The sequence below is a fragment of the Agelaius tricolor genome, unplaced genomic scaffold (genome assembly GCF_023055355.1).
Source record: "Agelaius tricolor isolate 1412-34295 unplaced genomic scaffold, bAgeTri1.0.p SCAF_25, whole genome shotgun sequence".
Classification (NCBI taxonomy): domain Eukaryota; kingdom Metazoa; phylum Chordata; class Aves; order Passeriformes; family Icteridae; genus Agelaius; species Agelaius tricolor.
In genome coordinates, this window is record NW_027269285.1 from 4,228,582 (window position 1) to 4,256,572 (window position 27,991).

Here is a 27,991-nt window from a genome sequence, read left to right on the forward strand (position 1 = left end):
GTCACTGCTTCCCTTTGCCACTTCAGAAATGCCACGGGGACCCCTTGGCTCTGCCTGGCCCTGGCAGGATGCTGTCTGTGCATCCATCCATGCATCGTGCACACGTGCATCTGTCCATGCACCTGTGTCTGTCCGTCCATGCATCGGGCACCTGTGCACACAGGCATCGGTCCATGCATCTGTGCATCCATCCCTCTGTCCACCCGCAGCCCCCAGGAGCTTCAACTACTTGTGGAGGTGCCTGAAATGCATCCAGAATCCTGCCAGCTGGCTGGAAACAGCCCAGGGAGCCCCAGGAGCCAGGGCAGCACAAGCTGGCAGGAGGTTTGGGATGCTGGGATCCAGCCCAGGCCAGGATAGAATTATAGAATCATACAATTGTTTAGGTTGGGAAAGACCTCTGAGAGAATCGACTCCAGCCATTAACTCAGCACTGCCATGTTAGCACTAAGTCATGTCCTCAAATGCCACATCCACACATTTTTTTAATGTTTCCAGGCAATGACTCCACCACTTCCCTGGACAACTTCTTAAAATGCCTGACCACCCTTTTGGTGAAGAAATTTTCCCTAATATCCAATCTAAGCCTCCCATGGCACAACTTGAAGCCATGTCCTCTTGTCTTATCGCTTTTTCCTTGGGAGCAGCACCTGACCCCCCTGGCTACAACCTCCTTTCAGGAAGTTGTAGGGAGTGAAAAAGTCCCCCCAATCCTCCTTTCCTCCAGGCTGAGCCCCTCCAGCTCCCTCAGTTGCTCCTCATCAGATTTATGCTCCAGACCCTTCCTCAGCTCTGTTGCCTTTCTTTGGATAAGCTCCAGCACCCAACCTGGGATGCTGGGATCCAGCTGGGTGCAACCCCACTCCAGGGGCACAGGGCAGCCTCACCTCCCTCCCCTGACCCTTCCCTATAATTTAATTTGCCCACCCACTTGGTCTTTTATTTTTATTTCTTTTCATTTAATTTCTTTTCTGTTGTGTTTCTCCCCCCTCCGACCCTGCCCCCTCCAACCCCTCCCAGTTTGCAGGACATGGTGGCAAAGTATCAGAAAAGAAAGAGTAAAATGTGAGGAGCATCTCTTTCCTTCCTCCCCTCCCCTAACCCCCACCTCACCCCCAGGGGCCGGGGTCCCGCATGCCACTGGCCCAACTCTGCATGCCCTAACAGCACCCACGGCATGGCCCAGCACAGCACAGCAGGGCACATAACCACATCCTGTGCATGGGGACGGGATGAGCCCCTGGGATGGGCTGGGGGGTGATGCTCTGCCATGGCTGATGGCAAATGTGTCAGCATAGGGCAGCAATGGAGCCCTGCTGACACTCATTAATACCCCATCCATGGTTGCTCCCACAGTCCTGCTTAACTAACGGCACGTTTGCCTGGACATAAACTGTGTTTGATGTGGAGCTTAATTCCATTGGTCAGAAAACCCTAGCTGCCCCCAGAGATTGTTTCTGGGGCTTGTTGGGGGTTTTTTTTGGTGTCATTCTGTGGTTTTTTGTTGGTGTTTTTTTTTTTTCCCCAAGCCCAGCGTTGCCTGGATGTATTGCAGGGGAGGGAGATGCGCAGGATGGAGAGCGGCTCGTTGCTCTGAATTTAAAAAGAGAAGGATTCATATACAGGGTCTATCCAGGCCTGTCCCTTGTGCTGTTTGCTTTCGTTCCCAGGCAGGGAATAAGCCCAAAACTAGGTGGAGAAAAGGCCATTTAAGATCCTGTGATACATCCCATCCATTCCTTGGAGTGGCCTGGTGGGAGCGGGGTGGTGAGAGGGGACCACACCGCTTCAATTTCCGTATAGATCCCGACGCTGCTGCCGTAGCCCTAATGAAAGCAGTAAGCGGTGAGGTATTAAGGGAGATTTATTCAGGGATGCTTTTAACGTGGAGGAATGGATTTTGCAATGCAGACAGCACCTTCTTTCTAAAGGCAATCAATATGGTTACCAACGGCCGTTATAAATTAGATGGTTTAAGCCAGATAGGACTTTTTTTACGCCGGGACGTAAATCAGGGGCTCTGGGGCACGGCAGGGCTGTAAATCTGCCCGCTGTGCTCCCACGCCCGCCGTGCCAGAGCCGTTTCTGTTCCGCCTGCTAAACTCCTGTTTACCCGGGGCCATCAGCATTGCTCTTCCTCGCTGTAATTCTGCGCTCCACGGCAGCCTATAAAATGAACCCACTTATTTCCTTCCCAATCCGGGAGCTGGAAATCTCCTGTGTTTCTGGAGCTGCGCCCTGCCTGCTGCCCCAAAGCCAGGTCTTGCTGTCTCCAGCTCTGGAGCCAGGCAGTGACAGGGAGATGTTGGGCAGAGGGTGCAGGAGCCCCTTGGGTAGCCACAGGGGTTTGGGGGTGCTTCAGGGAGCCCCTGGCTTGCAGGTTGAGCTATGTGTGTGCAGATTATGTCCCAGAGATGGAGCAGAACCATAGGATGGGATTTCACCCATGCCAGAGTACACAGGCAGTGGGTGCTGGAGGGGTTCAGTGTCTTCCAGTGCACTTCCATCTCTCCAGCACCCAAAAACTCACTGCCCCTTGCTGAGTTCTTGCTTTCTTCCACCCTGACCCACTCCTCTGGCAGCGACGGTGACTCAGATGTGGACTCGGAGCTGGAGGAGCGCGTGGATGGGGTGAAGTCTTGGCTCTCCAAGAACAAAGGCTCCTCCAAAGCGCTCTCTGATGATGGCAGCCTGAAGGGCAGCAGGTGGGTGCAGGGCTGGGCATGGGGCTGGCGGGCAGAGGACGGGCTGAGCTGTGCTGGGACATGGATAGGGCTGGGTGGGTGCCCGTGGGATGTGGCATTTGGTGCTGTGTTCCCACCTGGTGCTTGTGTGGATGGCCAGGGAAGGACTAATGCTGGTGAGCGGCTCAGTCTTCACTGGGGACACACTTCCCCCCTCCCTGGTCCCCCTTCCCTCATTCCACCATGGAGGCATATGGGGCATCCACAGCCCTCACCCCATCTGCCTCTCCAGGGCTTGTGGTGCTGGGCTTTAGCTCTGTGCAGCATTCCATCTCTCCAGGATTGATTCCCTGCTCCATCCTGCCCTCCTCTGCAGCCCCACCCCATCTCTCCCCACACCTCTCAGAAAATGTTGGCAGAGGTGGGGAACGTGCCCAGGTGCAGCCACGGCATGGGGCTGAGGCACACAGCCCCACTCCCCTTCCCCCTGTAAAATGCTTGCCTGCTGAGCGCAGATTGCTTTTATCCAAACCCAATTTCCTAGCAGGGCTCCAGGAGTCCCAGGGGACTCCCTCCCTCTGCCGAGCAGGGGGGAAAGATCTGAGCTGGTTTCTGTTAATTGGTTTAATTTATTCAGCGGTGCAGATGTAAAACATTTTGTTATTGGAGATAATTCCACCTTTTCTGAAGTCAGGAATCAAACGCAGCGGCTCCAGGTAGCCGACAATGAAATAAATTGAAGGCAACACTTTAAAGGGGGATCAAAGTGCTGGGCTAGAACAATTCCCCCATTTACATGACATTTTTCCACGATGCCATTTCCCGCTGACGCAAATTGCCGAGGCCGCCTCCCTCCTTCTCCCGCTCATCTCCGTGTCTCTCTTGTCTCCCCGGTGCGTGCGGGGCCGCGGTGCCGCGGCGCAGGTCAGCCCCGCCGGACGGCCCCGAGCCCGAGGAGCGGCCGGTGTCGGTGTTGAGCTCGCTCAGCTACAGGAAGCGGCCGGGCCTCAAGGACTCCATAGGCGGCCTCGGGGATGAGCAGACGCTGTTCAGCGCCCTGGGCGAGCGGCCGCCTTCCCCCGAGCGCCCTCCGCGCAGGGCGGCCCGCGGCGGCGAGCCCCAGGACCGGGCGGCCGTCATCGCCCGCGCCTTCGCCGACGCCAGCGGCCGGGCTCGCCAAGGGCTGGACAAGCGGTGGTCCCTGTCGGCCACCGACGTAGAGAAAGCGTCTGTCGCCTCCGCCCCAGTGAGCCGCGTCTCCTCCGCCTCCTGGCGCGGGCTGGAGGACGGCGACGATGGGGACGAGGGATGCTCGGTGCTGAGCTTCGCCCTCTCCAGCCCCGGCAGCTTGCGGAGCCGGCGCGGGGGCCCCGAGGGCCGCCCTGAGTCGCGGCTCTCCCTGGCCCGCAGCCGCCTGGATGAGGCGGACGAGGGGTCCCGCGGGCAGCCCCTCCTGGGGCGCAGCTTCTCGGTGCCCCCACGGCCCCGCAGCGCGGCCTCCGAGGAGGAGGGTGCCGGGGACGCCCGTCCCGTGCGGCACCGCTCCTACCTCGACCCCGACCTGGAAGCCGCCATCCAAGAGGTGCTGAGCTACCGCCCGCTGCAGGCCAGGGGCTACTCCAGCCCCGACTCGGGGGATGACGGCCGGAGTGTCCGCAGTGTCAGGAGTGTCCGGAGTGCGGCTCCTCTGGGCGCCGCCGACCGCCCCTCCGGCAGCCTGCGCCGCTCCGCGTCCGCCCTCGACTTCTCCCGGCACACCTGCCGGTGCCGCAGCAGCTCGGGCTCCTCTGAGGAAGAAGAGGAGCAGAAGAAGAAGAGCTCCAAGAAGCGTGCCAAGAAAAGCAAGAAGAAATCCAAGAAGAAGAAGAAGAAGCAGCAGTCATCATCCGAGTCCAGTTCCTCCTCCGAGTCCTCCTCCGGCTCCACCAGCTCCTACCGCAGCACCTCCAGTGTCAAGAAGGGCCCTCGGGGGGGGGGGAGCGAGGAGCCGACACGTCCTGCCCGGGGCAAGAAGGAGGAGAAGCAGCGGAAAAAGCAGGTGGACAACCTGATGATGAAGTACCTGTACCGTCCCGAGAGCGACTGAGGCAGGAGGTGGGAGCGGTGTGTGCCGTGCAGCATGAACCTCCCCGTGTGCCACTAACAGCTCGTCCTAACCCTCTCCTGACTCCGGAGCTCTCCTCCGCCGGCATGGGGCACCCCGGGATGGGGCAGCCCTCTGTGCCTGCAGCTGCCCTGCTTTGGGCATCTCCATCGGTGGGGAGATCCCCGGCATGGCCGCAGCGGGACCGGCAGCTGCCCGTGCTGCCAGGACGCAGCGTGGTCGGGATTAGCAACTGCGGGACACCAGGAAGTGCTAATCCCTTCCTGTCCCCCTTCCTGGCTCCTCAGCCATCACCAGGACACATCTGGATTTATTCCTTCAGGAGATTTGTAAGGGTTTGATGGGCAGCACAGCGCCCAGGAGCAGAGGGGAGTGGGATGGGTACTAACATGCACCCACTGCAGTGTGTGAGCATGGGGGGACCCAGGTTGGGCTGCTGGAGCTCAGAGCTGCTCTGTGCCCTGTGTTGGGAATTTGGGGTGTGGATGGCATCAACCTGCAGGACTCTGCAGCTCTGTACGCTGTTTGATGCAGAGAGGGTGTGTTTGGGCTCGCTGGCAGCAATTTCAGAGCAGGCTTCATCCTTTCTGATGGCTGAATAGGAGAGCGGCTGGAGGAAGGGAAAAAAGCCTTCTGGAAATGTGGTTGCCTTGAGCTGTCTATCCCAGAGGAAGGGAAGGCATCTTGGGCTACTGGGGAGCAACAACCCCAGCACCCAGCCCTGGGCTCGGGTACAGGACCCTCAGGGTGTCTGGGAGCACTGGTGTTGGCATTCAGGGCCACCAGCCTTTTCCTGGGCAGGCTCAGCTCGGCCCCGCTGCAGAGCAGGGGCTCAGCTCAGCGCAGCGAGGAGTTGTTTGCAGTGAGGCATGTCCCAAATATCTCGGAAAGAATAAAAAAGGAGGCAATCAAGGCTCCATCCAGCTGGCTGCCAGCGTGCTGGCTCACTGCAGCTCCCGCTGCAGCCGGAGGGGAGTCGAGCTCAGCAGCCAAGCCAAGCTGGGGACATGGAGCCCCTCATCATCCCCCCTAACCCTGCTCTCTCCCGCAGCCCCACGAGCTCCCGGCACACCTTCACCTACGACAGATGGGACGACGAGCAGGACGCCGGGGACAGCACACGTCGCTCGTCCCGCAGCTCCCCCAGTGCCAGCGAGGCGGAGAGCCGGGCTGCCGAGACCCCCGCCTAGCCCCCCACCGCCACTTCCCACCGCCCCGGGAGGGAACACTCAGCTCCGGGCAGCCGGTATTTGTCCTGCACGGGTTGTGGGGGACACACGCAGCCGCCCCCTGGCTCCAGCCACGGGAGGAGCAGCCCGGCCGGCTCGCTGGCTGCACCCCCCTCCCTCCCACCTCCTGTCTGTCCCTGGCGGCGGAGTTGGCTGCTCCGGCACCCGGGATTTATTCCTCAGTGCCTGCTGGCACCTTGTTTTGTAACTTAAACTCCCCCCTTCGGCACCCTGCCGTCCTCTTACACCCCTTTTAGTTGAGCCAAAGACGTCTCTCGCTGGCCGGGCCCTGGGGAGCAGCCACCTGGCAGCCAGGAGGGGGACATGGGGAGAGGGTCCCACGTGCCCACCTGGGTTTTTGTGACCTCCCCCAGCCCCCCACCTCTGCCTGGCTGTTTTGCACTAGCCCAGCTGTGCATCTTCCCCCACCCCCTTTACTTTCAGTATGAAAATAAACGTCATTTCTGGCTGGTGATACTGGCTGCTGCCTGCTCCATGTGCCTGGGGGGTCTCCCCGTTTTTGGGGGGTGTCTGCATGGGGAACGGTCTGATGGAATGCATCCAGCCCCAGCAAGGAAGCAGAGCTTCACGGAAAGGCCAAGTCTGGCCTTTTCTCTAAGCCTGCTGCACCCATGGGTGCTGGGGAGGGGAATGGGAGGGGAAGCCCTCGTGGGTGCCAGTGCTGAATCATTTATCAATCTTCATAAATATGCAGATGAGCAGCGGGACAGAGCCTCTGCCTGCTGGCGTTAAATAATTAACGCGGAGGAGATGATGATGTGCATTGCTGGCTGCCTGCACGGCTCAGCCTCGGCCCTGGCCCCGTGCTGTCCCCGTGCCATGTGCTGTGCCCTGGCCCCAGGGACACCCTGCACCCTGGGGACCCCCCTCACTCCCTGGCAGGTTGTTTCCCTTTCCCCAGTATCTCTTGGAAGCACACAGGCCAAGCTCGATGCTCGCTGCCATAAAGCCACGCTGCGCTAATGCGCTTTCATTAAGTGGGAGCGATCTAATGATAATAAAATGGCACATTTAACATTAAAACATTTAACTTGACTCCTAAGCGAGTGTGTCTCTCCACGCTGCTCCTGCTCCATCTTCATGAGGCTGACAAAGCTGCTTAATTTGTTCCCCAGGAGTGGGTGCTTGGTAGAGATGGTTTGGCACCGCGCGGCATGGGGGATGCTGGGATGCTGCCAGGTGGGGAGGCAGGGTACCAGGGTGCAGGGATTTGGGAAGCAAGGGTGCAGAGGTGCTGGGATGGTGGAATATGGGGACGTGGCAATGCAGGGCATCTGGGGTGTGGGGTTGGAGGAATGCAGCGTGTTGGGAGTCCCCAGGGTGCAGGGAGATGGAGATACATGGAGGTGGAGGTGTACTGGGTGTGAGGACACCGGGATGCAGGGACACAGCTGCAGGCAAGTGTGATGCCATGGGGGCACTTCTGGAGCCCCACACCTACTGTGCAGCCCCAAGCACACCAGGGAAGCGAGTGATGGCGAAATGGGCCATGTTGTAGGATGGCTCCTCACCCAGGCTCAGCTCACACAGCAACTTCCCCACCACTGGTGCCAGCTTGAACCCATGGCCTGTGGGAAGGAGAGGGAAGGTGGGCACACAACCATCCCCATGACCCTGGACAGCTCTGGGGTGCTGGGCTGGGGGATGGCTGCCCTCCCCTACCTGAGAAGCCAGCACCGATGACGATGTTGCTGAACTTGGGGTGCCGGTCCAGGATGAAATCTTCATCTGGAGTGTTCTGGGGAGCCAGGGTGTGAAGGTGAGGGGACAGGCTGGGTTCCACCTTGGGGTGGGGGAAGGCTCAGGACCCCAGATGCCTGGATCTGTGCCCTGGGGAGGGTCTCACCGTGTAGAGGCAGGTCTCCATCACCGCAGGCTGGGTCTCCAGCCCAGGCAGGTAGCTGCTGATGAAGCTGCTCAGAACGGAGATGTCAGGGCGGGGGGCACTCGAGGGGGCCTGATCCCTCCTGTCTGGGTCAGTGGGGCTGCCATGGTGGTGGCACACCTGGAGCACAGCTGGTCAGGGTGGGCTGGTTAGGGAATCCCCCACCTTCAGCTGTGCCCTGCTCACCTTCATCAGACCTGGGTACTCAATGGAGGGCAGCCCGTAGATGCCGTGGGGGGCTTGGCTCAGCCCCAGGGTCAAGAAGCAGGGGCTGACACTGCCCAGGCCAGCACTCCCAGGCTGCTTCTCCCTCCAGTAGCAGACATCGATGCGCAGGGGCTGGAATCACTCCATTAGCTCTGGCCATGCCTCTGCCACCCCCCTGTGCCACCAACCTTTACCTGCAGTGGCAGGCGGAGACCCAGCTGTTCCACGAAAGCACCGGTCCAGGCTCCAGCCGTGATGATGAGCCGGGGGGCTTTGTACACCCCAGCAGTGGTGGTGACAGTGACCGTGGCCCCAGGCTGGATGCTCAGCACCTTCTCCCCGTCCCGCAGGGTGCCCCCGTGTCGCCGAAAAACCTCCTGGGTGGGGAGGGTGACAGGAGGTGGCAGCGAGGATAGAGCCAGGGGACCCCCATCCCATCCCAAACCATCTTATGTCATCCCAAAGCATTCCATCTCTGCAGCACCCACCTGCACTGCCCGCAGTGCCCGGTCAGCGAAGAGCACGCCGGCGGTGCTGTCCAGCACGGCCACCTGCCCAGCTTGCAGCCGGAAGCCAGGGAAGCGCCGGGACAGCGCCGCGGCGTCGAGGACCTCGTCAACACCCAGGCTCCTCCTGCAGGCCTCCAGCTCCGGCTCTCCCGGCGGCCCCAGCAGCACCAGTCCCGTCTGCCTGCATCCCACCGGTCCCGTCAGCTCGCCCTGCTCCCCCTCCCTGCATGGACCCCCAACTTGCTTTGCCCCTGGGGGAAACTGAGGCACGGTGACAGCAGTGATGCTTGGGGTGTGTTACACCCTGGTGCTGGGGCACAACACAGTGGGATGCAGGGGACAAGGGCAGAGTGAGGTGCAGGGGGACTCTGCCCTCTAAATACAGCAAGGGCCATCAGCCCTGACCCCGGCGCGGGAGGATCATTTAGATGCTCATTTCCTTAATGACATTTCCTTCGTGGAGCCCCATAAATTACCAGGAACTGGCAGCTGCCTGCCAAGGAAGCCGCATCCCACCCAAAGGTCACCGCCCCCAGTGCCCGGCGGCGGTGGCTGCGTCCCTGTCCCCATCACCTGTAGAGGGTGGTGCCGGTCTCGGCCTCCAGCTGCTGCCAGAGGCGGAAGCAGTCGGGCATCATGCGGGAATAGTACTCCTGGGGGTAGGCGCTGCGGATGATGCGGCTCTGCCCGTGAGAGCTGCCCCGAGAGTGGGGCAGGAGGAACTGCGAGGCAGAGAGGACATGGGGGTGACCACAGGCACTGCCACCCTCAGTGCCACCAGCCCCATGTGCACCAGTGCCCAGGCAGAGGGCACCTTGGGGACACAGCCTGTCCTGTCACCCATGGCACTGGGAAACAGCAGGAAATGGGGATCCTGGCGCTGGGGACATGAAGGCCTTGGCACTAGGGACAGGGTGTCCTGACACCGGGAACTGCAGTGCCAGCAGCAGCTCTGCTCTGTGCCACGGTGGAGGGCAGCCAGGTCTGCAGGCAGCCGGCCCAGCCTGTTGGGAATGGGGACGTGGCAGAATGGGGTCGCCATACCTGCTCCAGCAGCAGAGTGTCCTTGTGGCGCTGCGCCAGGTGGTAGGCAGTGAAAGAGCCCTGGATGCCGGCCCCGATGACAATGACATCGTAGGTGGACTTCTGGGGCTGGCCTGGGGCAGCCATGTCCGTCCTCATCCCTGCTGCTGTCTCTGTGTCCGTCCTCGTCCCTGCTGCTGTCTCTGTGGCCGCTGGGAGGGGGCCAAGGGGAGGAACGGGGCAGAGTCCAGCCGAGCCGAGCAGGTGATGGAGCCTTGGCCACCTTCCAGCTCTGTGGGGACACAGGGGCACACAGGGGCCACGCTCTTCCTGCCCCTTGCAGCTGGCCAGGAACGAATATTCTCATTTCCCCACCAACACCAACACCTGGTCCCAGGAGGGCAGGCAGCTCAGCTGGTCAGGGTGGCATGGATGTGAAGGAAAACCATTTTAATAATTCCCCCTTTCCACTGGTCACTGCTGGCTCCAGCTGTGGTGGGACACAGAGCTTCCATTTGTGTGCCAATGGGAAACCCCCCCTCGCTTCCAGGCAAACAGGGCTTTTTTTCCCTCCAGCACAATTTATTACAGCCATAAACCATTTTGTCGCCATCTTTTGTTGTTATTTTTTTAACGGGAGATAGGGGTGATTTAGGGCTCACCAGAGCTGCCAGGACGCAGCATGGTGGATTTTGCAAATCTGTAACATTTTGGGGTGTGACTGGGGTTTGGGCACAATGCCTCAGAGTGGGGGATAACACAGGCAGGGGCTGCCAGTTTTGCCCACTGCCACCACTGCCCTGTGCTGCCTGACATTCCCCTTAATTAGGGGAATTAATTTACTCTGGCTTCTGCGGTGTAAAAGGCATTATTTACTGGTTAATTGTCGTTATTACAAAGTGATAAATACCATTATTTATTTTGCCACTTGCCTCTGGTGATGAATGAAGCACTGGGGAGCACTGGAGGCTCCCACCATGTCACAGAGACACCCCAACATGGTTCAAAGGCAGGACTGGTGGCTCGCAGCCATGGGGAGGTGAGAGGAGGAGGATGGGCAGCACGGACAGAGATTGGGGTGCCCCCAGACCCCTCACCCACCCCACTGCCCATGGCCACTGCTGCAATGAGTGCATCCCAGTCTGAGCATCACCACTGTGCCCAGGGCTCTGCATCACACAGGGCCCCGTTAAATCAGCACATCCTCGCTCGCCTTTGATGTTACAAATAATTCAGCAATTTCCCTGGGTTTCAGCTGACTTTTTTTTTGCTTTGAATAGCCCCTGTGCTTGCTCTTCCTTTTTTGCTGGAAAGATGAAGAATAATTAATTATCCGTGAAACGTTAAATGGTAGAAATGAACTCCTCTCCTGTTAGCAGTGTGGTAATGGAATGGATGGAAAAGCCTCGCTCGTGAGGTTACAGAGATGGTGAGATCTTTGGTGGGGTGCAAATCACCATCCCCAGGGCTCTGTGGGACCCCTCAGGCCTTTGTTTTTGTTCTGCAGGTGACCCCAACCAGGGCTGAATGCAGGCATCAGGGAGGTCTGCACCCCCAAAGCCCAAAAAGCAGCTGCAGGACCTCAGTTTGCCTTAGGGTGAATTTTTGGGGGTCCCCCCAGCCCTGTGCCAAGGTCTCCATCATCCTTGCTATGTCCTCTTCACCTGGGTTTATACTGAGTGGAGGCAATGCTTGTGGCAGCAAGAAATCCATTTCCCTAAGCAGCTGGCGTGGGTCAGGAGAGCTCAGTAAAAATGGAATATTCCCTGTGTGGGCTGGGTGGATGGATGGGAAAATCTGGGTCTGGCAATGGCACGGGGAAGGGGAAATGGGAGCTTGGGGAACTGCCTGGCACAGGCTGTGGGAGCTGCCCTGTCTCAGATCCATGCGGCACTGGGGAGGTGGGGAAAAAGGAACTTTGGCCAAGGCTGGGCAAGGATCCGATGCAATGTGATAGGTGTTGGACTCTGCACCCACTGCACCCTTTTTGTCCACTGTACGGTGGGACAGAAGTTTCCCAAAATCCCATCATCCATCTATGCCGGCCTCATTTTTCACCAAGCACAAACCAATACTTAAAAAAGAATTAGGGAGCAATGCTCTTCCCCAGGGAGCTGAGGTAAACACAGCATCTTTCTCTCCCAGCTGCAACGTTGGCTCCATGCATTCTTGCCCCCATTTTCCTCCCCAGACCTCTCCATTCCCAATCCTTTGATGGCACCTGCAAAGAATTGTTTGTTTTCTGTCAAAAGCAACAGCGGCTGAAGGCAGCCCCTCATTAGCAGTCCAGGTACATGCCTGGGGATGCATCAGGCAGATTAAAATTATTTGAATATCATAATATTAGAAACTTCAATTTGGCCTCAAAATGCTCATCTTCCGAGCCCTACCAGGGCTTTGCTGCATTAAACATTGATGGTGCTACTGGCGGATCAAAGTTTTGGGTTTAGAGCTGAAAGTGCTTTACAGAAGAGCCGGCAGCACCCCTGGGATGAGAAGGATCCCAGCATCACTTCCAGCCCTGCTCCCACCACAGCCCTGGGGCTGGTGGCACAGCAGACAGTGCCACGGAGCTGGTGGCACTCAGCCCATGACGTGGGACTGGCTGCTGCTCTCGGCTCCCCATGCCAAGCCATGCCATTCTCCATGGCAGGAATGATGCAAAGCAGGACCTGGGATTAAAATTAACCCCCCAGTGGAGCTGGCTGCGTGGGCTGTGTGTGCAGCGGGGCTGGCCGGGCTGCGGGGGATCCGGCGAGGCGAAGCCATCTGGGCTTTTGGAGGGGTGGGGAGGGGGTTATCAAACAAAGAGATTTTTTTTTTTTTTTAATATATTTTTAACACCCACAAGAACCGTCCATCAGCCAACATGGAGCTGCTCGGTGCCGGTGCCAGCACCATCTGCCCACTGCAGGGCTGGCTGCCCTACGGGACCCCGAGGCAGGGGGCTGGGAAGGGGCTCTTGGAACCCCATCACAAAGAATACCGGCCCCTCCCTGTGCTGCTCCGGCTGCAGGTGTCTCTGCTTGGAGGATGATGAGCCCAGCCCTAATTTGGGCTATTTAGGGATGGGGAAGAGGAGGCTGGGGGAAGGGAGGTGGCTGTGGTGAGAGTTCTGTAGGGTGGGGAGGCAGGATATGGTGAGCTGGGCACTGAGCACCTTTCCCACAGCCCTCGCTGGCTCCCACCCCGAAGGTTTGCCGGGATTCGGGGAGGAAGGGGGGGTTAGGCGATCCCCCTCCCCCAGCCTTCACCGCCAGCTTTAGCGGGCGCCGCACACGAAGAGTTACGGCGTGGGGGTGGGGTAGCAGGGAGGAGCCCCCCCTCTCTCAGCCTGCGGGATTGGAGGGCGCCTCGCTCGGAGAGTTACGGCCAGGGGTGGGTGGGGGGAGCCCCCCCCTTCATCCCTGGAATTAGCGAGCGCCCCACTTCCAGCATCACGGCCGGCCCCCCGCCCTGTCCCTGGGATTGGCGAGCTCGGAGCGTTACGGCGGGGGGGATTTGAGGGGGAGGCGGGCAGAGCCCCCCCCTCGCTCCGCACATCCCCGGCCCCGGGTGTGCGCCGCGCTCGGAGCATTACGGCGAGGGGGGGCTGCGAGGGAGGCGGGGAGAGCCCCCCCGATCCTGGGATTGGTGTGCGCCGCGCTCGGAGCATTACGGGCCCCCCCCCTCCGCCGTCCCCGGTATCGGCGGGCGCCGCTCGGGGCGCCGCCGCCGCCGCCGCGCCCGCAGCGGAGCTGTCCGCGGTGCTGACCGCCGCCGGCCATGGGCCCGCCGCCCGCGCTGCTCCTGCCGCTCCTCGCCGCGCTGCTCCGCGCCCCGGCACACGGTAAGCGCCCACCGACACCCCCGGGTCATCCCCGCCGTGCATACCGACCACCCTGCGCTACCGGGTGGCCTCAACCCGCCTCCGCCGCCGTCAAACTTTGCCAACTCGTGCTCGCCCCCCGGTTCGGAGGGGACGCTCCCCGTTTTCCCCCGGTGAACCGAGAATCCCCCCCCCCACCCCCTCCTCGTTATCCGCCCCTCCGGGGACGCGCACGGCGCTTTGCAGCCGGGCTGGTGCAACGCCGCCCCCGGCAGGCTCCGGCGGCAGCCCCTCTGCCGGTGTTACCGGCGGGGGGAGCATCGCCGCACCGGGGGCTGGGCAGGCACGGCGGACCCGTTCCCGCGGTCACCGAGCCCTTCGAGCCGCCCTCGGGCTGGCTACGCCGTGAGCCGGTCCCTCCGTGCGGTCCCCACTGTCGGGTGGGGGGCACCGGGGGCATTTGGTTCTTTCCCCCTCTCTCCCCTGTTGGGGTGACCCCTCCAGCTCTGCGAGGATCGCAGGGTGGCGAGTGCTGGTTTGCCAGAGAGAGCAGCCAACACCCAGCTCGGCTCCTTGTCCCTGCCACCCGTGGGGCACCGGCAGTCTCGATGCCTCGTGGCTCCGCTGCCCCAAAAATAGGATTGGGGACCTTCCAAGGCTTGGGGAGCTCTGTGGGGATTGGGGTGCCCCGGAGCAGTGTGGCCAGGCATGGGGCGATGGGCGGGTCGTGGTCCAGCCCCGGTGGGATGCGGGATGTGGGCACCGGCTGCAGGCAGCAGCCGTGCGGGGAGTTACATAAACTCCCCATCTGGCGGCGGAGCCCAGGCGGGGAAGGGCGCCGTGGCCCTGCGCCCGCTGCTATTCCCAGCTCGCCCTGCCGCCTGGGGCTGCTGCCACTGCCTTCCTCCTTGGGAGAGGCAGAGGATGGGGACAGCACGTGGGGCAATGCCACGGAACCCCCATCTCCTGCCCTGCTGGGGGGGCAGCAGGACTGGAACGGGGGGTCCACATCTGTGGCTCTGTCCTGGGAGCAGGGCGCTGAGCAGGGCAGATTTCCCCCAAGGGAGGCTTGGTGCTTACTGTGTCAGTTTAATGATTTCTAATGAGCAATTACCTCTAGTCAGTCCCCTAATTTCTGAATATCAATAAAGTTAATTAAACACTGCATGTGCATTTCCCAGAGTCTTAAAAGTAGGGATGCCCTGGGAGGTGCTGAGCTTTTCCCAGGGCTGGGACCCATGGGGTCCTGTCCACCCTGTATCCCCTCACCATGTACTGGGAGCTGCCTGTGTGGCTCGTGCCTCAAAGTCCCCATCCTCCATCAGGCAGGGCTCCCAGGGGTTCCATGCAGCAGTGCCAGGCTCAGTGTCACTGTGGCCTTGACTTGGCATGGATGGGCTGGTGCATGATGGGGATGAGCTGTGGGTCAGAGGGACACGGGTTCAGGGAGTCTTGGACCCCTCATCCAGGCTGGGGAGCTTTGTGATGTGGTCTGAAGGGTGGCAATACAGGGTCTGATCCTGTCTCTTCTGCCCCAGCTGTGGGGCACCACCAGCCCCTGGTGTCCACAGGGATTTGCCCCAGCAGAAAGTGGGATCTGGACCCCATGGCACTGGTGAAGCCCAGGGGAATGGTGCCAGGCACAGCTCCATCCACTCTGCCCCACTGCAGCCCCTCTCCCCAGCTCTCCAAAGCCACGGCAGGCCAGGAATTTTTTGTGGGGGTCATCTTAGCCATGCTGGAGGAAACTCCTTATAATTTGGGGTCCTGGCAGCCTGGGACATTAGGAAACAGCACAGGCTGTGGCAGGGGGCACAGGGCCTGGCCATGCCCCCATGAGCTGTGCCACAGCACCCAGCATCAGCCAGCTGCACTGTACCCATAGGGGTGATGTATTCGGGGGACATGGTGGCCCTGGGGGTGTGGGTGCTGCCTGGGGTCTTGGTGTGAGGAGGGGGCTGGGGAAGGAGGCAGGCGCCTGCTCCAGTAATTATACTCAGCGCGTGTGCTCGTGCGCTGCGTGCCTCCGAGGAGTTCGTCACCGCCACGCTGCCGTGCCGCCAGGCCAGGATTATCTGGATAATGCTCTTAAGCCAGGGAGCGGGAGGGCAGGGCTGTCCCCAGGGGATGTGGGGCGCAGGCTGAGCCAGGCACCCCCAGCACTGCCCGGAGCCTGACTGCCGCAGGGATCATCCGTGGGGATGGATTCAGTGCAGGGTGCTGTGCCAGGCAGGGCTGGAGCAGAGCAGAGGGAGTGTGGGGGAAAATGGGGTGCAAAGAACCTTGAGCAAGGACATGACAAGGGCACCCCCAGGCCTGGTTTGAAGCAGTAGAGAGCCCCCACCCTTTTCTGTGCTGCTGGAGGGACCCCCAGGCTGGCACGGGGCTCCTGGAGCTGTCACTCCCTGCTGGGGTGGGGGCTGAGGCTGACCCTGACCCTGGCTGTGGGATCCCCTGGGAGCTCCAACAGCCCCCAGGGGAGGTGGATGAAGTTGTGTCTCCAGCACCTCTGACGCGAGAGGATAATTTCGCCTCCAATCAATTCTTTAAATGCGCACAATTGAAAGATTGCCTCTGAAAGCTGCCTATAACCAGGGAGGTAATGGATTCCCTCCAGTCGCAGGCAGGAGCTTGGAAGTGGCAGCATCCTTTCCTCCTGCTGCTGGGGACATGGGGACAGCCGGAGGGCCAGCACTGCTCCCACCATGAGCAACCTCGGGTGGGTGAAGGGGCTGCCTGCACCCCTCAGAGGCAGCTGGGGGTGCCTCTGTCTGCCTGGCTTGCTGCCAGCCTGCCCTGTGCTGAGACCTGGCACTGCTCATCACATCCTCCAAGGTGCCAGGGGGTCCCATTGGCCAAGGCTTGGGATCTGCTCGGCCTCCAGCCTGCAGGAGAGGCAGCAGGAGGAGCCAGCCTGCATGCTCGCTGTGCCAGTAGGAATTATTACATATATAATTTAAATGCAGTAACGAGCTGTGCTGAAGGGATCAAATATTAATCAGCTGCAAGAGCGCTGCTCTGACCCTGTGAAAATGGAGAGAGGTGCTTGAAATGCCAGATCAGCCAGTGGTGGGAGATGAGCGAGGTGATGCTTGGGCAGAGCAGGCTCTGGTGGTCCCCACATACCCAGGGGGGTGGCAGCAAGGGGCAATGTTGGCTGTAAGATCAGTCCTGAATGGCTTCCAGAACTGGCTGGTTCATCCTCTAGGGAAAGCTGTGCTTTGGCAGGATGCGGGGCTGGCTGAAGAGCCATGGGGGCAGCTGAAACGCTGGCTCTGGCAGGAGCAGGCGGCGATGGGAGGGGATGGTGTCTGCAGGAAGTATGACATGGCTGAGCAGCCCAGCGCGGAGCCCGACAAGCAGCTCTCGCTCGCCTCCCGCAACCGATTTCAATTACTGTCTCTGGCAGTGGGCGGAGGGAAGGGGAGACGGGAGCTGGGTGGGCAGCATGGCCCTGCTCACCCTGCCTGACTCCTGCCCACACTGGGCAGGCACCCCCAGCACCCAGGGGTGCCCCGAGGGCTGGGTGCCCCTCTGCCCCCCAGAGGGGTGAGCTGTGCTGGGTCCTGGGGGAGACCAGAGCCCCAAAGAGCCCCACAGGGGCCTGGCACCCTCATCATGGCCAGAGTGGGGTGGCACAGAGCGGGTGCTGCCCAGCAGTGGGATATCCATCACAGGAAATCCTGGGGGAGAGGCTGATTTAGGTGCTGTGAGCCCAGGGAGGGGGGACATGGCACCGCACAGCGCTCGGGTCTGAAATAGCAGCAGACATACAATTTATCACCGCTGCTGCCACACAGGGAAATTGCTGTAGAAACCCATTAGCTCCGCAGGGAGAATGGGGAAGGGGGATTACATGGGCTGTGGGTGGCCAGGAGGGGACAAGGGCATTGTTGGCACCGTTGGGAAGGGAGGAAAGCCCCGGGGATGGGCACCCAGCTGCCCGCTGGGCACACGGGGGTGCTCCGTGTGTCAGCCGGCGCTCGGCCGCCGCGATGCTCCAGGGAGCCGGTTGCGGTGATGTGACATGTGTCAGCGGGTAAATGACTGTTCAATTCAAGGAGAATTGCAAAACATACAAGGTCAAACGCTTCCCCGCCAGCGCTGCCATGAATATTAAAGCCGAGCTCCTCCGGTAGCTGCCAGGGCTGGCGGCCGCACCCGCCCGCAGCGTCCCCGGGCACCGGGGCAGCCCCTGGGGTCTCTGCTCCAGCTGCTCTGACAGTCTCAGCTTGGCCGTGGGCACCTGGGGTCACTGGTGGTGCCAGGGTGGCCATGGGATGGCAGGACGTGGATGCCAGCATCGGTGCCAGCTTGCCATGCTGGGTGCCAGGGGTTTGTCTGTGGTGACAGCTGGTGGCAGAGGAGCTGGCTGCACAGTCCTGCCCGTGCCCACCTGCCCCTGCCTTCACCCTCACACCATCTGTGTGCCCCTGCCTGCACCCACCCACCCAGCCACACCTGCATCCACCCACCCAGCCTGCCTGCATCCAGACAATGCCTGAATTCCCTCGCTGCCTACACCTGCCCACCCACCACCTGCACCCACCTGGATTCCCTGCCTGCTCCTGCCCACGCTGCCTTCACACCTGCAAGCAAACCCAGGTGTCGGCTGCCTGACAGCTCATTCATCACAGCTGCAGGCCCTGACCATGGGGGCAAAGCCAGATTGGATTTTAAATTAGAAAATAAACCTAGAATCTTGTGAGGCCCAGCCCCTGCCCTCACCCTGTGCCCGTCTGCGCCTCCCGCTGCCCCCTCCTACAGATGGGGAAACTGAGGCACGGAGCAGCGCTGTGCCACGGATGCTCCCGGGGCCACCGAGGGCCCTGCCCCGTCCCTCCCCGAGCCGGGCGCTGTGTTATTGCTGTCTTGGCCGGCAGCATCGATCGGGGCTCCCTGGGCGGCCGCGTGCCGCCTTATTTATTTATTGGTGACAGCAGGCGGCATCGATCCCCGATCCCCGCCGGGGGCCCCGCCCGCCGCAGCCGGATTAGTCTCTGGCATCTCCCGGCTGCTGTTAATAAACTCCCACCCGACAAAGCCAATGGGAGGGATTAGGACCCCATCCCGGCTCTGACCGTGGCCAGCATGCCGAGTTAGCCCGGCAGGTAGGTGGCTGCTGGGGTTTGGCAGCCCCTCTGCCCAGCCCGAGTTCAGCGGGGTCCCTGCTGGCCGCCAGGGCCCGCAGGGTGTGTGCTGGGTAGCCAGGCCCACGTCAGCAGTCCCTGGTCACCTTGGGGACATGGGAGGGACATCGCTGTGGCGCTGGAGATAAGCTGCTTAGAGACGTCTGTGGAGGTGGAGGATGTAATTCTGTGGTGCTCACAGGGCAAGGGTGGCAGCAGCTGGGCACCCCCTGCCTTCCCACGGTGTGCTGAGCATCCTGCATCCCCAGAGAGCCCAGGGTCCCAAGCATCCCCTAGTGCCAAGAGCATCCTGTGGCACCCAGAGCCCCACACAGAGCCCAGGGCAGTGCCTGGTGCCAGGAGTGCCCAGCCCAGGGTGCTCAGTGTCCAGATGGGAGCTGCTGTGGGATCCTTGCAGTGAGGCCTGGCCTAAGCCAGTAACCCCCATGGGGACCTCTGTGCCCCCCAGCACCCCGGGCAGGTGAGATGCTCATGGACAGCAGTGTCCAGGGGGCTGGGTGGGCATCTCCAGCCCAGCCTTCACCACACAGGGCAGTGGTGGTGGTGCAGGGCCCAGCCCTGAGCGCTAATCTGCCATTAAAGCCCAACGGAGATTTTGGCACCCTTCAGTATAAACTCATTAACTTTTATGTTCTAATAAACGGATCCCATTAAAATATAATTCTGGCCTTGCTGGGGGGCAAGCAAACCCCTTGGAGCTGGTGTGGGCAGGTGTCCCTGCTGTGCCTCGGTGCCCAGGGCATTATCACCGTCCCTGTGCGATGGCAGGGGTTTGCTGGGGACAAGGGGTGGGTAGCAGCGGTGTGAGGACGCCTGCCAGCACCCAGCAGCTCCCCACTACGCTGCACACCCAAGATAATGTCTCTTAATAGTCCCTTAAAAGCAGCATTCGCAGAGTAATTAATCTTCGCGGGGCCCTGCCCTGCTACGGATAGGGATAATTAGCCGGTAATTGGCAGTATCGTGTCATCAGTGCCTGTGCACGGCGGCAAGACGTGCCCACGCTGCCGTGGCCTCAGAGGGATGCTGGGTGTCACCATGGCACCCCCTCTGCCGTGGCACTGAGCTGTGCCCAGTGAGAGGGGACGGTGCTGTGCCAGATCCAGGAGCGGGAGATGCTGGGTGACTCATTAGGGCTGATTAAATTATTTTATTTTTGGTCTAAAGGCCGTAAGCTGCTGGGCTGGGCATGCTGGGGATTTGTTCAGGGACTAATGCCTGGGAGGGACAGGGGGCTGTGACAGGGGAATCCCTGTGGTTGTGGGTGGGAGAGGGGGGAGCATCGATGGGATAGGGGGTTCCCTACAGCCTCACACTGCTCAGGGACAGGGACAGCCTGGCTGGAAAGAAGCTGAGCTCTCTGGCAGCCTGGAGAAGGGTGCAAGTGTCCAGGCTCCTGTGACATCCCTGGTCATGGCAGTCGTGGTAATCACCCGCATGTCTGCACCCTGGGAATATGCAGACCCAGGAGAACCTTGGCACGGGATGGCCACCTCTGTGGTGAAGGATAACCTGAGATCAGGGACACCCAGAGCCAGGGCTGTCCCCATCCGGGCTGGCTCACACGAGGAGTGGGCACCCTTTCACATGGTACAACTGCAGATGTGCATTAATTAGCCAGGGCTTAATTGCTAGGGCTGCCCCAGTGAAGGGCATGCTGGGGAGAGGGTGTAATGATCCTGCTGCATGTGGCTGATACATTTGTTTGCCATCCTGGTTTTGAGGGAATGTTGGTGTGCAGGGAAACAGCCCCTGGAGCAGCACCGACCTGTGGTGCAGGGTCAGTCCATGGGAAGCGCTGGTCCCCAGAGCAGCACAGGTCTGTGGCACTCCCCAGAGCTGCATCCACACCTGATACAGCACAGTCCATGTCCAGGCTCTGCTCCCAGGTGCCACTGAGGGCACAGTGCTGGTCTGTGATGAAGCATCACCCCCCTGGTGCATCACCAGTCCCCCGTTCCCTCTCAGTCCCCAACACAGCATCACTCCACAGGTTCCCCAGCATCCCACACTCTTTCCTCCCTCCAGGCTTCAACGGGCTGGCGAGTAAGGCTGGGGAGAGCGCTGAGGTGGAGCCGACGGCGCTGCCCACGGAGCCGGCGGAGCGGGAGGCGGAGGCTCGCTTTGTGAGCACCGCGCCCACGCTCAAGATCCTCAACCACCACCCGCTGCTGGAGGATCTGCTGCACGAAGCCTTCCTCAAGAAGGACTACCTGGCCCAGGCGCCGTTCCTGCCCGCTGGGGCGGGCCCCCTCCTCCCTGGTGGTGCCCTCCAGCCGGCCCCCGGCCCCCCAGAACCCGAGCCCTCCCCTCGCACCCCTGCCCTGCCCCGGCCCGCCTTCCCCACTGACCCGCTGACCACGCCGGCAGGGCGCCCCGGGCCATGGGGGGAGGCGTGGGGGGCTGTGCCAAGTGCAGACCCCTCGTGGTCCCCCTCTGGGGTGCCAGAGTCAAGCACTGCATCCCCCAGCCAGGCACTCACCACGCCCAGCACATCCCTGGCACCCCACGCCGGGGCCACTGTGATGCCTGGGGATGAGGAGGGGACCACCACCACCTCCACCATCACCACCACCACTGTCACCACGCTGCAGGGGCCAGGTGAGCGCCAGGGAGGGAGTCGGGTGGAACCAGGGTGGAGTGAGGCTAAGCTGGGGTTTCTTCTGTCACCAGCTCCCTGCAACCGGACGCTGGCGGGTCCCGAGGGCTGGCTGGTGTCCCCAGAGCCAGCCGGTGTCCCCTATGATGGCAGCCTGGACTGCACCTACACCATCTCTGTCTACCCTGGCTATGGTGTGGAGCTCAAGGTGAGCTGAGGGTGGGCCAGGGTGGCAAGTGCCCACAGACGGGTGTGGCGTGTCCCCTACTCTGTGCCATGGCTGTGTGTCTGTGCAGGGTGCACAAACACATGGTCATGTCCTTGTTCTTGTCCCCATGCCTCTGTCCCCAAGCCAAGAGAGCTGGCTCAGGACATTGCCTGCCCTCCTGGCACAGGGATGTGGGTACATGAGCTGCTGGGATGCCCCAGGATGCTCTGTGCCCACCAGCTGCTGTGCCTGGCACCCCTCACAAAGAAGTGCTGTGAGATTTAATTAACGAGGCCCTAATGGAGAAGGTGTGAGCAGTGCCAGCAGGTGCCAAGCTGTGCTGCAGGACCAGGAACACCCAGCACCCATCTGCCAGGAGCAGAGGCTGACAGCAAACCCTGCTGTGCTGAGCCCTTGTGCTGCTCCCGTCAGTGGCACGTGGCCATGTGTCCCCATCTCTGCTGAGGCCACCACAGGGCTTGTGGAAAGCTGGTGGTGAGCCAGAGGCAGCAACTCCACCACCAGCCCTGCTCCAGCAGCCCACACTCACCAGTGCTGCTGCTTCTCACCATGCAGCATGGCTTAATTAGCATCATTAATAGCAAATTGCTCCAGAGGGCGAGGCTGGCTGTCTGCAAGGCTGCCAGCGTGGGCCCGGCTGTGCTGTGGTGCTCTGGCAGAGCCGGGCCCTGCTGCTCTTGGCGTGGGGGATGATTTATGGCCCTGCTAACCATGTTTGAAAGGTGTTGCCCTGCACAGACAAGCTCCAGCGGGCTATTGACCGCAGAGAAGCCACTCAAGGGCCAGCTCCCAGCCAGGTGCCGGGTGATGCTGAGGTGGTGACACTTGTGTCCCCTGCAGGTAGAGAACATCAGCCTGGCAGAAGGGGAGACACTGACGGTGGAGAGCGCGGGAGGGCTGGAGCCCAACCTCCTGGCCAATGAGTCCTTCCTGCTGCGGGGCCAGGTCATCCGCAGCCCGGCCAACCTCCTCACCCTCCGCTTCCAGAGCCCCCGGCCCCCCAGCCCTGGCTCCTACCACTTCCACTACCAAGGTATGGGGCTCAGAACCCTCTGTACCTGCTGGGAGCTTCCCTGCCAGCATGGTGCTAATTTGGATTGTGGTGATGCACCGGGAGTTCATCTGAGTTTTAAGAAGGCACTGACTAGGTGAGGAATGCTCATGGAGAGCTAATTTGCCTTAGCAGTTATGGATTCATTGAGCATAATTTTCAGCATCCATAGGCACTGTGTCACTCGAGCCCTGCCACACCCAGGCATTTCCAGGGCTCTGGGGAGGCAGCTTTTGGGTTCTGGGGGGATCCATTGCTCCTCAACCTTATTAACAACACCACCCGCCCCCAGCCTACCTGCTGAGCTGCCCCTTCCCAGCACGGCCGGCTTTCGGGGAGGTCTCGGTGAGCAGCCTGCACCCCGGTGGGGACGCCCGTTTCCGCTGCTCCACGGGATACCAGCTGCAGGGCGCCCGCCGGCTCGTCTGCCGCAACGCCACCCGCCCCTTCTGGAGCGCCCGCGAGCCCCTCTGCCTCGGTGAGCACCGGCAGCTCGGGGACACGGGACAGCTGGTGTGGCACTGCCACCCGCTGACGGTGCCTCTCCCGCAGCGGCGTGCGGCGGGGTGGTCCGGAACGCCACCGTGGGACGCATTGTATCACCCGGCTTTCCCGGGAACTACAGCAACAACCTGACCTGCCACTGGCTGCTGGAAGCGCCGGATGGCCACCGCCTGCACCTCCACTTTGAGAAGGTGTCACTGGCAGAGGATGATGACAGGTTTGGCTCAAACTGGCGGGGCAGGAGTGTGAGGGCACTCTGGGGCAGCCCTTCACGGGGCTGTGTTCGAGGATGAGTGCTCTTGGCTATATCCAAGGATGGGATCTGCCATGGATGGGTGCCATTAGTCGTATTTAAGGATGGGTGTTGCTCACCATGGCCGAGTGTGGCTACCTTTGGCCATTGGCCATGGTCAAGGACAGGTGCTGTTGGCCATATCCAAGGATGGGATCTGCCATGGATGGGTGCCCTTAGTCATATTTAAGGATGGGTGTTGCTCACCATGGCCAAGTGTGGCTGCCATTGGCCATGGTCAAGGATAAGTGCTGTCGGCCATATTCAAGGAAGATAACCTCTGGCCATGCCCATGGTGCTGTTGGAAATGGCCGGTGTTGGAGGCCACCATCCATGCCCAAGCATGGCTGCTGTTGGCCATGGCCAGCAGTGCACCCTGCCCTTGTCATGCCTTGGCAGGCTCATCATCCGCAACGGCAACAACGTGGAGGCACCGCCGGTGTACGACTCCTATGAGGTGGAGTACCTGCCCATCGAGGGGCTGCTCAGCACTGGCCGCCACTTCTTCGTGGAGCTCACCACCGACAGCAGCGGGGCCGCGGCGGGCATGGCGCTGCGCTATGAGGGTATGGGGCCAAGGGCGCAGCGGGTGACCCAAACACCCCTGTGCCCACCTGGCCCCCGCAGACCTTTGCCCCTGTGCCCGCAGCCTTCGAGCAGGGGCATTGCTACGAGCCCTTTGTCAAGTATGGGAACTTCACGGCCAGCGATCCCCGGTACCCCGTGGGCACCACGGTGGAGTTCAGCTGTGACCCTGGCTACACTCTGGAGCAGGGCTCCACCATCATCGAGTGTGTCGACCCCAGTGACCCGCAGTGGAATGAGACAGAACCAGCGTGCCGTGGTGGGTGCTGGTGCTGGAGGGTGCCAGGGGTTGGTGTGGATGGGGCGTGAGAGATACTGCAGCCACCGTGCTGCTGAGTGTGATGGAGCTGAGGGACATGGTGGGTGCTGGATGTGGGATGCTGGAGTGGGTGGGTGCCCCATGGCAGTGCCAAGCCTGGCGTGTGCCCACAGCGGTGTGCAGCGGGGAGCTGACGGACACAGCTGGAGTGGTGCTGTCACCCAACTGGCCAGAGGCGTACGGCAAAGGCCAGGACTGCATCTGGGGGCTGCACGTGGAGGAGGACAAGCGCATCATGCTGGACGTCCGTGTGTGAGTGCTGGGATGGGATGGGGATGGTGGGATATGGCGGATCTGTGCCCTCCCTGCCCTCACGGCCCCGCTGCCCCAGGCTGCGGCTGGGCTCGGGGGACATGCTGACCTTCTACGACGGGGACGACCTGACGGCGCGCATCCTGGGCCAGTACACGGGCGCCCGCGGCCGCTTCAAGCTCTACGCATCCACTGCCGATGTCACTGTGCAGTTCCAGTCTGACCCCGGTGCCGGGGCCTTCGCCTACCGGCAGGGCTTTGTCATCCACTTCTCCGGTGAGGCCCATGGCAGGACAGTGCCCCCGGTGTCCTCAGTGTCCCCACTGCCCTGCTCAGCCTTCCGTGCCCACAGAGGTTCCCCGTAATGACACCTGCCCTGAGCTGCCGGACATTGCCAATGGCTGGAAGACGTCCTCACAGCCAGAGCTTCTCCATGGCACTGTGGTGACATTCCATTGCTACCCTGGCTTCCAGCTGACTGGCACTGACCTCCTGATGTGTCACTGGGACCTGACGTGGAGCGGTGACCTGCCCTCCTGCGAGCGGGGTGAGTGGTGCCCACCAGTGACCCCCTTGCCCTCTGGCTCAGTCCCATCCACCGTCACCACTGGTCACTCCTGCCTGCAGTGACAACCTGCCGGGACCCTGGCGATGCTGAGCACAGCCGCAGGGTGGTCTCCAACCCTAAATTCCCGGTGGGAGCCACCGTGCAGTACGTCTGTGACAAGGGCTACGTCCTGGCGGGCGCCGGGACCCTCACCTGCCATGACCGCGCCGCGGGGGGACCCAAGTGGAGTGACCGCCTTCCCAAGTGCATCCGTGAGTTGGGCGTCCCCTCCTCGGGCGTATCCCCCGAGCCGATGGCGAGCGCTGACGCCACCGTCCCACTGCCTCGCAGCGGAGACCTACGAGCCCTGCCACAACCCCGGCGTGCCGGCGGGCGGGCGGCAGAGCCCGGAGCGGCGGCTGTACCCGGCGGGAGCCACCCTGCACTTCTCCTGCACGGCCGGCCGGGCGCTGCTGGGCGAGAGCAGCCTGCGCTGCCTGCCCGGGCACCCCTCACGCTGGAGCGGCTCCCCTCCCATCTGCAAGGCGGGTGAGACGAGCACCCCCCACCCCAGCACCCCGCCGGCACCGCTCAGCACCCCACTTCTCACTCCTGCTGTTGGTTTCTTTCTTCCGCCTCCTCCAGCCTCCTACGATGAGTTTTACAGCAACCGCAACCTGGATGGTAAGGGCGAGGGTGTTTTGGGGTGCCAGAGAGTGGAGGGGCACCCGGGGTGCGGCCGATGTGGGGTGTCCTCTGGGTGAGCCCCCAATTCTCCCTCCCGGACAGCTGTGGCCAAGGCTGTGCCCTCGGGGACAACGCTGGAGGGCACCAACGTGGCCATCGCTGTCTTCCTGCCCGTGCTGGTGGTGGCCCTGCTCATCGGGGGCATTTATCTCTACTTCTCCAAGTGAGTGGCCCCCTGTGACCCCCATGGGGCCCCATGGCCCCCCCAGTGCCCACTGCAGCTGCCCTTTCCCCACAGGCTCCAGGGGAAGCCAGCCCTGCAGCTGCCCCTGGCTGGCTCCCACCCCTACGACCACATCACCGTGGAGTCGGCTTTTGACAATCCCACCTATGAGACAGGAGTAAGTACCGGCCCCCACACACCCCATGTGGGGCTGGGGACACTGCATTGCATGGGCCACCTGTGCCAGGGTCTGGGACAGGTGTGGGATGGGGTCATGTGTTCCAGGAACCACACATTAGACAGGACATCCATCCAGGAACAGCACAGGGGGTGGGACATGCACCCAGAGACCACCCGTGGGATGATGGATCTATCCAGGGACTGTTCAGGGATGGACGTCCAGTCAGGGACCATGCACAGGATGGACCATTGATCCAGGGACCATATGTGGGGTGGGATATCCATCTAGGCACCACACATTAGTTCAGAAATGAACTAATCAATCAATCCAGGGACCACACACACTGTCTGGGATATCCACCCAAGGACCATGGACAGGATGGACACTGATCCAGGACCTCCAGGACCCATGTTTGGGATGGGACACACATCCCCAGGGCTCTCTGTAGTCTGGGATGTTCCCCCAGCTCCTTATGGATGGGAGATGCCCTATCCCTGTCCCGGGCACCCCGTTGCCCTGTGTCCAACCCCTTGCAGTCTGTTTTCTTTGCAGGACACGAGGGAATATGAGGTGTCCATCTAGGTGTGGGCAGCGTGGAGCTGGGCGCTGCAGCCACCCTTCCCAGGCCCCTCCGTGCCCGCCGGCCCCCGGCACGGGCTGGGAACACCTCTCCCAAGGAGACTCAAGCCGAGCGCTTGGCAGGACCCACCTGGGCACTGGCCACCCCCCTGCCACCCCCGATCCACCCGGACCCCCGAGGGCTCTGCCCGAGCCCTATTGTCACCCAGCCCCCCGCACTGGGCTCATGAGAGGCTGAGCCAGCCAGGGTCCCTGGACCCCATCCTGCCCCCCCGGCCCTGAGCCAGCCGGGGTCCCCGGACCCCATCCTGCCCCCCCGGCCCCTGAGCCAGCCAGGGTCCCCAGACCCTGCCCTGCCCTTCGGGCTCCATCCTTCCCCCAGCGGGAAAATAGCAGCCCCTGCGACGGAGGAGTGACGCAGGCAGGGGGAGCAGCGCTGTGGGGACCCCCAGGTAAGGACAGGGCTCCCCGGGGCTGCAGTGGGGAGGGGACAAAGCCCCGGGGGGTGGGCGAGGGGCTTGGGTGGCCATGTGGGTGCCCCCCCGCCCTCGCCCCCCACCCAGCGACAGGGCTGGTCCCCCCCGCAACCCCGTGTCTCCCACCGCCGCCACGCAGGGACGTGTCCCTCCCGTGTCCCCAGCATGCTGCGTGTCCCCCCGGCCCCCGCTTGCTTCGCCCTCACCGGGGGGGGTCCCCTCCGCCACCAGCGTGTCCCCCCCGCGCGTCCCGGCACCCCAGAGTGACGGGGTGGGCAGGGGCACCGGGCATGGCTGTGCCCCTTCCCACCGCCGCGTCCCGCCCGGGCTGGTGACCCCGGCCCCCGCCGCCCCCTCGATCTGGAGGGGACACCGCCCCCCTCCCCATCTTTTGGTTGTTTCATTAATAAAAACTGGTGTTTTAGAAGAAGCGATGGCGTCTTCCTCAGCGGAGCCGGGCAGCTTGGAACGGGGATACACCCACACACATCCCCAGCGTGGGCCCTGAGCCCACCTCACCGCTACCCCGCTGACATCCCGACCCCCGCCCGTCCCTCCCGTGCTCTCTGAGGGGGGGGAACACTGTCACTTTAAGAGGCGTGGCCTCTGCCGGGGTGACGTCACAATCAGAGACCGCGCCCCCGCCAGCCCGGCGCGCCGCGCACCGCGCGCCCCCTGCCGACGCGCGCGTGTCCCGCCGCCCCGCCCCGCGCCGTTACGTCACTGACGTCCCCGCCGCCCCGCCCGCTCGCTGGAACGTGACGGCCACCACGCGCCTGCGCGAGAAGAGGGCCGAGAAGGGGCGGGGCGGGGCGGGGAGGCGCTCCGCGCACGCGCAGTGGCTCCG

General features: G+C 62.0%; 3 protein-coding genes across 10 annotated transcripts in view; 2 read left to right on the forward strand and 1 right to left on the reverse strand.

Annotated features, from left to right (window-relative positions):
* The window catches only part of MYO18A (myosin XVIIIA), a 37,067-nt gene extending 30,575 nt beyond the window's left edge, over positions 1 to 6,492 (forward strand). For 4 of the 7 annotated variants that reach the window (XM_071448259.1, XM_071448260.1, XM_071448263.1 and 1 more), the window contains 2 exons: positions 2,583 to 2,705; positions 5,840 to 6,492. In XM_071448259.1, the coding sequence (XP_071304360.1) occupies positions 2,583 to 2,705; positions 5,840 to 5,978 (262 nt within the window). In that variant the 3' untranslated portion in view covers positions 5,979 to 6,492. Of the gene's footprint in view, positions 1 to 1,020; positions 2,562 to 2,582; positions 2,706 to 5,839 lie in introns of those variants that run through there. The other 3 variants (XM_071448265.1, XM_071448266.1, XM_071448261.1) reach the window with 2 other exon arrangements.
* Positions 6,493 to 6,973: 481 nt separating this feature from the next.
* PIPOX (pipecolic acid and sarcosine oxidase) lies at positions 6,974 to 12,255 on the reverse strand. Its single transcript, XM_071448267.1, has 9 exons — positions 10,050 to 12,255; positions 9,684 to 9,954; positions 9,213 to 9,361; positions 8,619 to 8,820; positions 8,325 to 8,507; positions 8,110 to 8,262; positions 7,885 to 8,043; positions 7,701 to 7,776; positions 6,974 to 7,606 (listed from the first exon to the last, which is right to left on the reverse strand). Exons 2-9 carry the CDS (start codon positions 9,819 to 9,821, stop codon positions 7,476 to 7,478), a joined length of 1,191 nt encoding a protein of 396 aa, XP_071304368.1. The 5' UTR covers positions 9,822 to 9,954; positions 10,050 to 12,255; the 3' UTR covers positions 6,974 to 7,475.
* An 802-nt stretch (positions 12,256 to 13,057) lies between these two features.
* Positions 13,058 to 27,574, forward strand: SEZ6 (seizure related 6 homolog). Of its 2 annotated transcripts, none has more exons than XM_071447705.1 (17): positions 13,058 to 13,491; positions 20,649 to 21,221; positions 21,294 to 21,427; positions 22,289 to 22,481; positions 22,792 to 22,977; positions 23,052 to 23,220; positions 23,695 to 23,861; positions 23,945 to 24,139; positions 24,313 to 24,451; positions 24,531 to 24,727; positions 24,804 to 24,998; positions 25,079 to 25,270; positions 25,350 to 25,547; positions 25,644 to 25,682; positions 25,788 to 25,908; positions 25,984 to 26,086; positions 26,626 to 27,574. In XM_071447705.1, the coding sequence occupies exons 1-17, from the start codon at positions 13,428 to 13,430 to the stop codon at positions 26,656 to 26,658; spliced, it is 2,898 nt and encodes a 965-aa protein (XP_071303806.1). In that variant the 5' UTR covers positions 13,058 to 13,427; the 3' UTR covers positions 26,659 to 27,574. The 2 variants fall into 2 exon arrangements, with proteins under 2 accessions (XP_071303806.1, XP_071303808.1); XM_071447707.1 differs by having other exon boundaries at positions 13,059 to 13,491; positions 26,642 to 27,574.
* The last annotated feature ends 417 nt before the right edge of the window (positions 27,575 to 27,991 follow it).

Bases quoted from the DNA above. Each gene is read 5' to 3' on its own strand.
- PIPOX (XM_071448267.1), bottom strand. From the start codon at position 9,821: ATGAGGACGGACATGGCTGCCCCAGGCCAGCCCCAGAAGTCCACCTAC. The intron at 9,362-9,683 runs GTATGGCGACCC...TCTGCCTCGCAG, and splicing joins ACACTCTGCTGCTGGAGCAG to TTCCTCCTGCCCCACTCTCG. The intron at 7,777-7,884 runs GTGAGACCCTCC...CTGGCTCCCCAG, and splicing joins TGGAGACCTGCCTCTACACG to AACACTCCAGATGAAGATTT.
- SEZ6 (XM_071447705.1), top strand. From the start codon at position 13,428: ATGGGCCCGCCGCCCGCGCTGCTCCTGCCGCTCCTCGCCGCGCTGCTC. The intron at 21,222-21,293 runs GTGAGCGCCAGG...TTCTGTCACCAG, and splicing joins CACCACGCTGCAGGGGCCAG to CTCCCTGCAACCGGACGCTG. The intron at 24,452-24,530 runs GTGAGTGCTGGG...CCGCTGCCCCAG, and splicing joins ATCATGCTGGACGTCCGTGT to GCTGCGGCTGGGCTCGGGGG.